General features: G+C 41.4%; 1 protein-coding gene across 1 annotated transcript in view; it reads left to right on the plus strand.

Annotated features, from left to right (window-relative positions):
• Positions 1 to 209: 209 nt before the first annotated feature.
• Positions 210 to 12,551, plus strand: part of LOC108882077 (ankyrin-2) — a 93,626-nt gene continuing 81,284 nt past the window's right edge. Inside the window, 1 exon segment of the mRNA XM_051075720.1 lies at positions 210 to 678. Within this exon segment, the coding sequence (XP_050931677.1) occupies positions 550 to 678 (129 nt within the window). The 5' untranslated portion in view covers positions 210 to 549.

Consider the following 12,551-nt stretch of genomic DNA (forward strand, 5'->3'; position numbering starts at 1 on the left):
CACACTCCCTCTACCCCCAACCTCCCCCCTCTGGTGCCTGATGAGTGGGAAGTCACGTATTTTGAGAGTCCAAATCAGAGGCTTCCCAGGTTCCCATAGCATCTGCTGCTACCTCTGCAGCCTGAGCGGTAAAAGGGAGGGGTGGAGCTGCCTTCCTGCCTCCCTGTCTCTTTCTGGCTTCTCTGCCTTTCTATTGGTCTTCTAGCTTACCTCTTGGTGGCGTGTACTGGCCCACCCCTCCTCTCTTTCTATCCCTGTCTCAGATGCTGTTATCCAGGCAGCAGGGAGGGAGGCTTGCAACAGACACTCACACTCTCTGCATGGGTGAAGAGAGCTGGTGGGTTAGAGGACTGGAGGACATCAGAGCTACCTCTGTTCTCTTCCCACGTTCATCATCTTGTGACTGTTTGTCCTTGGGCACAAAGAGAAAGTCACCTGGTGAGGTGGGGGCTTGTTTCCTTTGGATGACATACCTCTCTCCTGTGAGGACTTCTGAAAGTGATCTAAAAGCTTTAGTTTTCTTCGTGCGGGAACGGTGAGAGGGCAGCCATGGCTCACGCCGCGGCCCACATTAAGAAGGCCAGGTCCGAGATGGACCAGCCTCCGGATCTGAAGGCTCTGGAGAAAGCCAGAGAGAGGAGGAGGCGTTCCCGGGAAAGGGCTGAACGCAAGCGCAAGGTACCGGGCAGATTCACTGGGATCACCCACCTATTCATCCCTTCCTGCTTTATGTGACCAATCAGTGTTTTAGTGGTTACTTCATCCCGCTTCCAGTCATCCCTCCACATCACCATCATCTAAGTGTCACATCACCTTTACTGACTGAAGAAGACTTTATCAGAGTCTATTATTGAGCTCTGCGGAAGAGTTTGCGGGGCAGGAATCATCCAACACTACCTATATCTTCATCTTGATTATTTCCACCTTCACTCTCATCATCACCCAGTGATTCAGTCGCACGGTCAAAGGCAAAGGAGTGTTAAAGGATTTAGTAATGGCAACACTTGTGTTTAGATGGAATGAAAACCAAAGATCCAAAGCATCAGACTGCGTTCCACGCTCAGTGTCATCGGTCCATTGTCACTCACAAAACCGCACGAGGCACAAATCACAGTAAGCTGTGATTCCAGCAAAACATGGCCATAATGATTGCACTCTGCTTGATCCCTGCTGCTGTCCCTGCTTGTCCTCATCTCATCTTGTACACTGCTGAAGGATCTTCCTCAGTCCATCCTTCATTCCACTCCTCAGTCTGTCATCATGTACCTACCTAGTATAATAAACGACCATTGTACGACTCATCAGTCACTCTCCATCAGTGCTCCTGTCTCTCCACCTGGGTCGGGCACCATCACAACACTCTATGTACAATTAAATACCAACAAATACTCTCTCTGTCTCCCTATAGATGTACCTACGCATATCAGTCTCTGGTGCACTGCTAGGCTGTGCAGTGTTACGTTCACTCTGTTTGCTCATGGATAGTGTCGGCATTCTCTCATCAAACACAAAAAGCTCAGGCTGTGGTTTCATTAGTCAGGTGTGCTGCTGAGATATGCTATCTTCATGCTCAGTGATTTTTATTGTGAAGGATTTATTCCCAAAACCCCATTTCAGGGAGTATATTTGTGCACATGATTGTGTTCAGGATTACTGTGGTTCATGATTTTTTTTTGACTGCACATGACACACTGACACTGGATACACACAGATTTTTGATTGCACCATGAGGAAAGTTATGTGAAGGCCGGTTTGTCTTAAACCCTACAGTTTAATTATTGTCGCACTCATTTATAACATAGGTGTCAGGTTGAGCTGTGTGGTTAACAGAAGTTAATACTTTCCAACCAATCAGAATCCAGAACTAACAGAAGAAATAACAGATATACTTCTACTATCAATAAGGAGTGTCAGCTTGATTCAGTACATGCAGGCAGATTTTCAAAGCAGAATGAAGGATGACATAAGAAAGTCTTTATAGAGTGAATGGATTATCCTGTCACATTGCACCTTGTGTTATGAAAAGGAAAATAATCATATTTTAAGGAGATGCTATTAAAGAGTGTCAGCTTGAATCATGCTAGCAGTGTATGAAAGGGAAATAGAGAATGATAGAAGTACAAATGGGAACATTATTCAGTTTCAGATCTGTTATGTTGCATCTTACGTGTGAAGATGGCCTTTTACTGTCCATCTTCTCCCCTCTGTGATGGTAATCGTTCTGATACAGACCATCACTTGGCATCAAAATAGCATCTTTCAAAGCTGAAGCCTAGTCATGACCTTTGTGGCCGTGTGGGTGAAGAGCTGCTGTGTAGCTGTGTAGTGTTTTCCCTGTCCCCTCCGCCCCTCACTGCTGTTATTATTGACTGAACTGCGAAGCAGATTATCACATGGGATTATTGCTGCGCCCCCTCTCTCTCTCTCCTCTCTCTCTCTCTCTCTCTCTCTCTCTCTCCTCTCTCTCTCTCTCTCGTTGAGTCTCAACACACACATATACACACACACCTAAAAGTGATTAATAGATTCAATTTGGTGGATTGTCCAGCAAGTGCCTCGGGGGTAGGCATTTACATCACAGTGACACGCACACTGCTGTCAAATCGCACTACTATCACCAGCGGTCAGCTCCTGCTGGAAAACAATTAACCCTGTGTAAATAGCACTTAATGGGTATCAGAGGGCTCGGCCTGGACCATGCATGGCTGAAGCATGTTGTTAAGAAAACCACATTTTAGTTGTAATATTGGATTTCTTGCCAAATACGTCAGCATGGATGTAGAGTTGTGCTAGCATCGCCAATTATATAACAAAGCAGAGAAAATGCATCCTAAACATAGTGCGTCAGTTTGAATGCAGCAAACATCCATTACATGCTGAGGGAGCATCTGGTGACCCAAGTCTTTAACTCCTTCATCTGCAATAGTGGAGGATTTTCACTCTACTGCTGTACAGTGATGTATGGTGGTATAATTATTGTGGAAGCTAGTTTGAAATAACTGCAGAGCTTCTGTAGCCTTAATAGAATTAGTAAATGTAGTGGTAGTTTAGCGAGCAGCTCCTCTGTTTTCCAGTCTGCTCCCCTTGTAATTTCTGTTCTGTTAATGCATACTCACACTACCATATTTACCTGTTGATAAAATAACTATAACGTAGATCTCCACAGCAGTGATTCCATCAGCGTCACAACAGACTCGTGACATCCTCACCACTCCGCTGCTCTGAGTTTTCCTTTTTGCCATTTTTTTTGATTGCTGTTAAGCTTCCCTTAATGAATCGCGGCCAACATTTCCCAAACAGATATTGCACAAGCCTGTCAGCAGCTCAAAGAGCATAATCCCCCCCCCATTCCTGGTACTCTTTTATTTTACACACTTGCAGCAAAAAAACGACAAATTAGAAGTCAAGTGGAAGAGACTGGGACGATATTTGTGTTAGAAAGACAAACAAGCATGACATGAATCTGTTACAGACCTGTGCATATAATTGTGAAGGGAATTCCATCCTCCTTGATGTTTTTCATTATATTAGGGACTGGTTTTTCATGCTAGCCGCTACTGGGCTACTATTTGAAAACACTAGTATGACCATGTATTTGGATGCTATGTCCATCCTCATTCTTGACCTGAACCCAACCTTAACATTTAGCTTCTCCACAGAAAACAGTGCAGGGTTTACTTTGTCCACACAGCAGATGGAGCTTGTAGGGAGCAGTGTTTTTCAGTAAATGCAACCTTTGACCACAAACTGTCTCTGTCTCTGAGTGGTTTGAGAGGATGTACAGTAACTTCTGAAAGTCAGTAACATGTAGGGCAACATCTCCAGCGTACAGGGGAGAGCCCTCTGAATGAGGAAACACTATGAGGAGCGCACTTTAAAAAGCAGCACGGAAACATTCTTACATAAATAAATAAAACTTGTCAGGTTAAAGCCATAAACGGGCCATTCGCTCATTCCATAGAGGAATCACAACAGCAGTGGACAGAACATAGCAGGGAAATTGGTAACATGCTCTCTCATGCAGCTCACTACTCGTCTCAGCATGTGTGTGTGTACAGTTCACCACTTTGCCAGTCACTCAGTAAGGTACATAAATCACTGTAGGGGCTGTGGTACCATTAAACACTAGAGATTTAATAGGCACCCACGGTGAGTTAGGAACTTAAAATTACATTTATGTTGTGTGCATGAATCTATCTTTCTCTCAATATAAAATCGTATCCTGAGGGAGGGGATTAATTTGGCGCACACTGCCAGCCTCGCGTGTCAGTATATCTTGATGAAACCCTTTTGTTGTTTTATGTGCTGTACTGGCAGTCAACAAGATGTAGCAGATGTTGCAGAGTTTTCATTAGTCTGCAGGCACATTAAAGAGTAATTCAACACAGAGGCACAGAGTGCAGAAAAGTGCGGCTGTTCGATATTTCTTGAGGATTTAAATGTTTAAGCATGTTGCCCCCTTGGCCACGCCCTAATCTGTGATGTCAGGAGAATACAATGGATTAATGCGTTTGGCCGAGTGTATGTAAATGTGTAATATCGTCAACCTCTCAACTCTACCTCTGGGCTCTAAATGAAGTCATTACTGAAGTACAGTATACTTTGACTAGTATATTGTACTATGTCACATTAGTAGACACCTTCTTGTAACTGAACACTCATTATTTCCCATGGAGACAAACATATGTCTTTGCAACACTGCCCTGCCGGTAACCTAATTACTCTAATGGCAAAATCTCTGCAGTAGTCTAACTGTACATTGACAAAGACTGTATTTATCTTAGCATACATAAAGTTGCTTTTTTCAAGGCAGATGGAAAATTTGAACAGTGTAGGAAAAGACATGCATTGCTGCTCTTTTCAACTCTGACTGCTCATTTATTGGTCATGCTTAATCATGCTGCCGCCAGCATTTGTGTTGTCCCTGTGTTTGGGCCTCTTCAGGTTGACTGCATTTTAGATTGGGTCTGTATCCAAGGACAGGTCTCTTTAAAATCAAATGTGTGCAGTTGATGCTGCAGCATCTAACAGGCACCATACTGGACTGCAGAAAATATACTATTCTCTGTCCTTCTAGCATATTAACCCGTTGTAAAGACTGCTGAGGTATGGTTTCACATGAGGAGAAAAATCTTATCAAATCAAAGAAATTCTCCACAGTGTCAGACACAGAAAAAACAGAAAACTCCCTAAATAGTAGAAGTGCCAAACCCACGGTTAAATTTCACTTTATTTCTTTCTATAAACATCACCAAGATTTATGTGGTATAGCAGCTGCAAGTGCACCTCTAGCCCCTTAACCACCACTTGATTATTGAAACAGAACAGACTTAGTTAAGTCCTGCCCATTCTTTAAACTGGATTTTCCGTTGATAGCTGACTTATTATGTCATTTATTGGTAACTTAAACTTGATTTGCACTCAAACTAGCTAGTTGAGTAAATTAGCTGCCTTGTTAAATTAGCCTGCTTTGCTTGTTAACAAGCTAATACTGTTATTGTTCCATTTAACCAAGTTTTTGGAGCAGATGCCATGGCTAAAGACAAGCTAATTCACTGTGTTACAGTCATCTCAAATTAGAATCAAGTCATTTTAAATATAGGTTACAATGTTACAGAATTGAGCTACAATGTAACAATATAGCTTGACTGTTAGCTTGACTGTTTAATTTAGCTAACACGTGTGCACAGTTGTGTGTGATGCAGTTGTATGTAATAGTTGTAGTGAGTATGTTCCATGTGAGCTCATGTAGTCTCTTAGGACTCCGGTATTCAAAAGGTGTAACCATTCCTGTGGTATTTTTGTCACTCTAATATGTGCAGCCATTGCAGATATACCTAGTTTGATTCGCCTGCTGTTCAAACCTAGTCTCTCTCTGTTTATTATTATTCACCTCACAAGCTTCATGTTATCACGCTGATCTGAAGTAGGACCCAGCTTTTTGCCTTCCAATTAGGTTTTAACTCCTCCAGTGAGATCTCTGTTGCCTTGTACTTGCTTAAGGACTGCAGTGCAATCCTGACAAGTGCACCCATCTCTCTCACAGGTAAATTACACCCAGAAAGGCTGCAAGCAGGCAACCCTTCACCCTCTTTGACTCTCTTGAATTGTTAACTCTTTCTCTAAGACGTGTTCCCTGTCAGACTCCCTCCCTTGATATGCCTTTCCTCTCTGTTTCCCCCCATTCTCTCTCTTTGCTGTCTACATCTGCAGTAGAGCAGGGCGCTGCTCAGCTGTGAAATACGCATTCACCTTTTATCTGTCCTGAACTCAACCAAAGCAAATGTATCCCAGTGTCTCTGTCTCCTTCAGCAGTGGAGTATAACATCAGACAGAGAATGGCCAACATAACAGGAATCATGACATGTCATGAGAATAACATTAGCGTAACATAACATGTTTGTTGTTTCTTACTTGTAGTTCCATGAAACTCACTCGGAGTCAGGACACCTAATGATGTTGTCTTTTTAGTGTGGTACCATCTTGTAATTGCTACTTGTAGCCACAGTGGTCGCTGTTCAGCTGTTACAAAGTTCCACTTTAAAAGTAACGTATCTCAACAGTAAGGAATCCATAAGGAATTTGAGTTCAGTCAGAAAGATGGAGGAAAAAAAAAATGCAAAGATGCACTTGTTTTGAACACAAGAAGAAAATAGCTGCCAATTGCAGCTGTAATTATTCATCGGGTGAGGGTGAAAAATTACCCACATATGCACACAGGATTAAAATCACAGGTAATGTTAAAATGACCCCATCTGCCCCAGAATCAGAATCCAGTCTGACTTGGGCTAAAGGTATTAAACCCAGTCCTATTTCAGCTGACCTTACCCTAGCAAGAGTACGGTTTTTTTATTTTTCTATAGCAGCACTATTTAAGACTGTAGAGGCTGGTGATAATTTGCATGTAAGCATTTGCCCTTTAACCCAGTATGGATAATGGTGGAATGTCAATTAAAATGTGGGCTGTGAATGATAAACAGATACAAATATACAGGATAACAAATCAGTGTTTGTATCACTGCGGCCAACAAGAAAAAGAATCAAAAACCTGCGTGACAGTGAAGCAAGTATTCCACCATCTGCAGTCCACAGTATCTCAAGACACAGTATTTATGACTGCAGAGAGAACGTAGCTTCTCACACAGAGGCAGTTGCCTTGACTACAGTGCCAGCTGACTCAAAACTTATCTCACAAACTTGTTTGGCTCTCACATTTCATACTTAATTACTTGATCAACTCACCCAGAGGAGTTGTTCTGCATCTCCTGCCAGAGCCTAATTGAAATAAACTGAACGATTACATAATTACCCCCTTAATCTTTCCTGCCCTGATCTTTCTGTTCTCTGGCTCTTTCTTTTTCTTTCTGTCTCTATCTCTAAAATATAACAGCGACAGAGAGATTGATGGTCTCACACTAATCCTCTGTAGGGCCCCGATGCAGTGCTAATCCATTTGCCATTTTCGTCATGGTTGTTTTTATGGCCTTTTGTGTTTGACACAGTGCATTTCAGTCTTAACCTTTTCAAAGTATTAGTTGTCGAGTAAATGGACCTCAGCTGGAACATTATTTAGAGCTGTTTCTGTTATTAAGCTGGATGTACAGTTTGTGGTGCAAATTGAAATGTAAGAGTGATTCCTGATGTTTTTCCGTACAATATTTACTCCAGAGACATTTAAAAGTGGGACGGAAATGGACGGATAATTTGGTTGAAACTGTTTGACCAGCACTATCATACTGTACATGTGACTGACTCTGTGTGACTCATAAGAACACATTTGATTGTCCGAGTGGGTACTCTGTCACTACACACCTTTCTAGTATGTGGGCAGCACTGACTGAGAGGAACATACACATCAAACACTGACAGCCAGGATCACTTCATGCAGAATCTGTACTTTTTGTATTTACTGTAATTAATCATTTCTCGTAGCCTGGAGTGCTGGATGGGACTTTGTACTCACATACTGTATGTCTGAGAAAATGGAGCTTCTAAAAGTGGAAACCATTTAACAACAGCAGATATAAAAACAAGTTCAATAGAATCAAGGTAGCTAAGAAAAGCTTTGTCCTACTTCTGTGGGTCAGTGGGCATTATTAGGGACTTCTAACCCACAGTTGCATCTGCACCATCATGGACAAAATGACTAAAACTCTCCAAATTCAGTCATTGCTGTTGCCTTAGTTGATACTGATTATTTTGGGCTGAAGCTGCCAGTGTTTTACACAGATTTTCAATATTGTAGAATCACAACATTTTCATTTTAACTGAAATCTTGGATGGCAGTTTCTCTTTTTTTAAGTCTTAACTTTCATCACTTTTTTTATGTGTGTAACTAAGAGACACATAATACGAGACATATTTGGTAGTCAGTGAGAAGCAACCACAAAACTCTGCAAGGTTTTTTTTTTAGCCATGTTTCAGTGCAACCATATCTCACTCTTTTGCCTTTAGACGAGGTTGAAACCATAGATTAATTAGTGAAACTGTACACTCTGTTCCAACTGTGTCTAATGCTGAAATGTACGTTTCAAATGCCACTCACATGTGAATGGAAAAATGTATTCATCTATTTACAGCTGTTCATTTTGTAATAATCAGGTGAGTCTTTTTTTTGGTGTGTGTCACATGATCTTTTGTGTCCACTATCAGTAGCAGGGTTCCTCAACAGTGGCAGAGCCTAGTTCATTTGCAGCATACTGAAGCCTTAATGCCACATACTATAACTCTGGGACCACCAGAAACACGTTTTCTACAGTGCAACACTCAGAACTTCTACCTCCTGTAAATGCCTGCATTTCCTTGGTGGAAAACCAGGGTTATGGCACGCTGCTTTGGCTCTCCATAGGACATTAGTGTGGAATCTGATTGCAAAAGTTACTTTGGAGGGAGTTTGGGTTAATACCTTCCTATGGACTAACATTATAGTGGATATAAAAATTTGGCAAAAAGCATGCTTTTTTTCTACCAGCCCTTGGTGCAAGCCCCAGGGGCATTACATTATTTAGCTGTCCTGCTGGCAAAGCCACTCTCCTGTTTGTTTTTACATCTAATCTCTGGGCCACAGCTGGATGCTCATCTGATGCAATTTAGGGAGAAATGTTTGTGGTGGAGATGTTAATCTCTGCCTCTCCCACCCCCCCCCCCCCTCTCACCTCCTCTCCATCTATCTATGGATCTATCTTCTGATCTGCTGGATTATTAGGCAGAATGTTTGTACACTCTGTGTCTGTGTTCACAGTCTGTTACTGTATTTCAGTCTTTCTACTACAGTATGAACTTTTTGCAAGATCATAGTTTCCTTTATCCTTATCGTCAAATGTACTGGAAGTGCACATAATAATATATGAAATAATAACTTGATTTTTATGTATTTATATCACTTCCACTGAGATAAACCAAAAACCTGAAACTTTCCCCTCATCTCAAAACACAACTAATTTATGTCACTGACCAACAAAGATCTTCTCCTGGTTTGGTGCTGCAGGAGACAAACATTTGCTAACTATAATGACCTCTTTTATTCTAAAGTGAGAAATGTCTTCACTGCAGCTCCACGATGCCCCCCCACATCAAAATCATCACTTCAGCCACACACACACACACACACACACACACACACACACACACACACACACACACAGACACACACCCCACTGATGGTACATGGACGTTGAGCATGCACCACTGTTTGATGCTGAACTGGGATTGGCAAAATCCTGGATTAGAGCATTTATAATCTGGTTGCTGTGGCACTATGGGACACTGCAGCTCAGGAGAGATACCAATCCTATCGCCATGGCAACCAAGAGAGGGAGAATCCACTATAGAGAGTAACAGCAGGGTCTACCCTGGAAGTGCAGAGACAGAGTGGTTAATAGCACTGTATTATGGCAGTATTAGTCATGGATGTTGAAACAGCAGTTGGTTGTTTGGTTATTCTTGAAGGTTCAGCGTTCTGTGATGATCCAACTGCTGTGGTTTTGGCTTTCTCCTAAATGAAACATCTCTATTATTTGTAAATGCATTTCTAACGATCTGGTTTGATCTGACCCGACACCAGCGGGGGCGTGTCGGGTGCTGTCGTCACACTGATGTGGTCCAAAGTTGGAAGTGCGGTGCAGTATAGCAGATGATTGTGTGGCTTAGTTATGCAAGGGGGAAAGATAACCCAAAGAAGCTTAGTCTAAGAGAGAACTCCTCCTGGAAAAAACGCTATCTGACTCAACATCTTTTCACAGAAGTCAAGATTTAGCTACTTTAGTTTTTAATTGACTTCAGTCACTTTTTGGGAATTTGGCCTTTAACGTTGGGCATCAGAGCCATCTGTGGCTATAGTACAGCAGATATCTGAGGTATCTGTTTCTGAGATTTATGTCTCACTGAGAGAAACATTGTCTCTACGGGCTTCTGCTGTGTACCAAATAATTGTTAGAGTTCTTGTGTTCATAAGAATGATTGTGGTTTCTAGTCTTGTCTGTGCCCTTTTACTGACTTCTGTCTTGTGCGGATACAGTATATTCAGGGCACGTTTTTAACATCTGGAAGCAGATGGGACAACAAATGAAAATTAGGTGGAGAGAAAGGTTTGCAGCTTGTACCTCAGTTTCTGGGAGAGCTTGCTGGTATGAAATACTCATCAAATACTGCCATAAATCCTCATCAGTCAAAGCATTTATGACACTTATATCAATCTGCAAAAGTGATACAAAATGTCAATAATGTATCAGTAGAAAAAAAAATTCACTACAAAATATGCTAAGAGTTAACTGCAGCTTCATTTGCCTTGTCATCTTTTCTTTGGTTGATATTTTCATATCCTGTCACTTGACACTCTTAATGTATCTGCCATTTAGTGCTGGACAGGTAGTGCACAGTGGGTTTATCAGAGCTGAAAATAGCTATGAAAATAGCTGCTGCTGCTGCTGGAAGAAAGGTTGATGAGAGCAATGGGACTGAACCAAAGCAATGGGTTAAAAGAAGCTGAAAACCTCTGTGGAGCTGAGGGCTGGTATGGCTTTGTCTCTTCAAGTGACATCTTTCTCGTCACATTTGTCCCATTGTCTATATAAAATTATTCATTAGTGCAGCCTTAAGTATAAAGAGATACCCAAGAGTAGTGGAATTTTATGGAAACAAATGAGAGAACGGATGGAAAACAGCATGGATGGAGTGAAGCAGTTAAGTGAACAAAAAGGAAGAAGAGCCAGCCGAGTGGTGGAGTGAGAGGCGATAATTTGAATTTAATGTCAAGACTGAGTCTGAACTCCAGGCACAGCGAGGTGGTGCCAAGAGGTGTGATATTACTGTTACTACCAGGAGACTCTGTGTGTGTGTTAGCTTACACGTGTTCATGTTCATCTCCATCTGCATCATTGCTCTGTCTAGATATTCCTTCTTCTTCTTCTCATCTCTCACACAGCTCTGTGGGTGTTTAACCTGCTATTTTAGGCAGGTTCTTCATCCCTCCACACACCAGCTTCTCCTCTATGTGTTCTTTTTTGTGATGCCATGCTAAGGCTGTGAGGCTTAAAACATTGTTGTAGCTACACCAATTCAATTAAACAGAGCTGGGGTAGAGGCTCACTGAGATTAATTTGCCCCACTGGATCCAGTCCAGGCACCAGCATCACTACCTAGTGTGTGTGTGTGTGTGTGTGTGTGTGCTTTCTGATTGCTCAGTGTTTGTCCTTCAGAGCAACAGAGAGCCTCTTAAAGACAGCTGACAACAGTACACTTGAAAAAAAGACTTAATTTATTTTTCTGTACTTTGCATCTTTATACGGTCCGTGAAGAATATTTGTCAAGCTCTGAGAATCATATGCGTGCATCACTCAGCACAACCTGCAGGAATTTTCTATTGTGTAAAGTCATTTTTTGTCATTTGAGGTTGAATGAAGGAAACATCTAAATGAGTGATGCCATCAAAGCAGTATGTTTCACATTCACATTTCTAATCTAAATGAAGTAATTTTAAATCAACTTTTTCTTGAATGAGCTATTAGCTGAGGCCAAGATATCCTGACTGTTTGTGTCAAGCTCCAAAAACGCTAGATCCTACACTTCCCACAATGCAAGTGATAGCATTTTATTAGACCCTGCTAACTCTCAAACTCATGTAAAATCAGTGGATTGACAAAAAATATTGACTTGTGTTACATGTCACTCCCCATCTGTCTCCTCTAATTTCCTATCATCTCTCTAATGTCTCCGGTCAAATGAAGGCATAAAAATGCCCCAAAAGAAATTTTAGTTGACTGACATTTTAATAATTCAACAGTTTGTTATTATTATTATATGTCCTCTTCTCTTGGTGTGTCTGTTATTTATAAGAGAAAATAGGGTGAACATTTAATGATCCAGTGGAGAAACTGGGACACCATCATGATTAAAAAAAATAAACTGTAAAATGATGTAAAAGATGTTACTGATTCTGAGAAAACCACTAAGAAGAAAAAAAAAATATTAATAAAAGATTTTGGTATTTTTAGTGCTGTTATCATCATGAACATAAGTCATGTGTGATATGAATGACACTCTAAATACTGAAT

The sequence above is a fragment of the Lates calcarifer genome, linkage group LG14 (assembly GCF_001640805.2).
Source record: "Lates calcarifer isolate ASB-BC8 linkage group LG14, TLL_Latcal_v3, whole genome shotgun sequence".
Taxonomy (NCBI): Eukaryota; Metazoa; Chordata; class Actinopteri; family Centropomidae; genus Lates; species Lates calcarifer.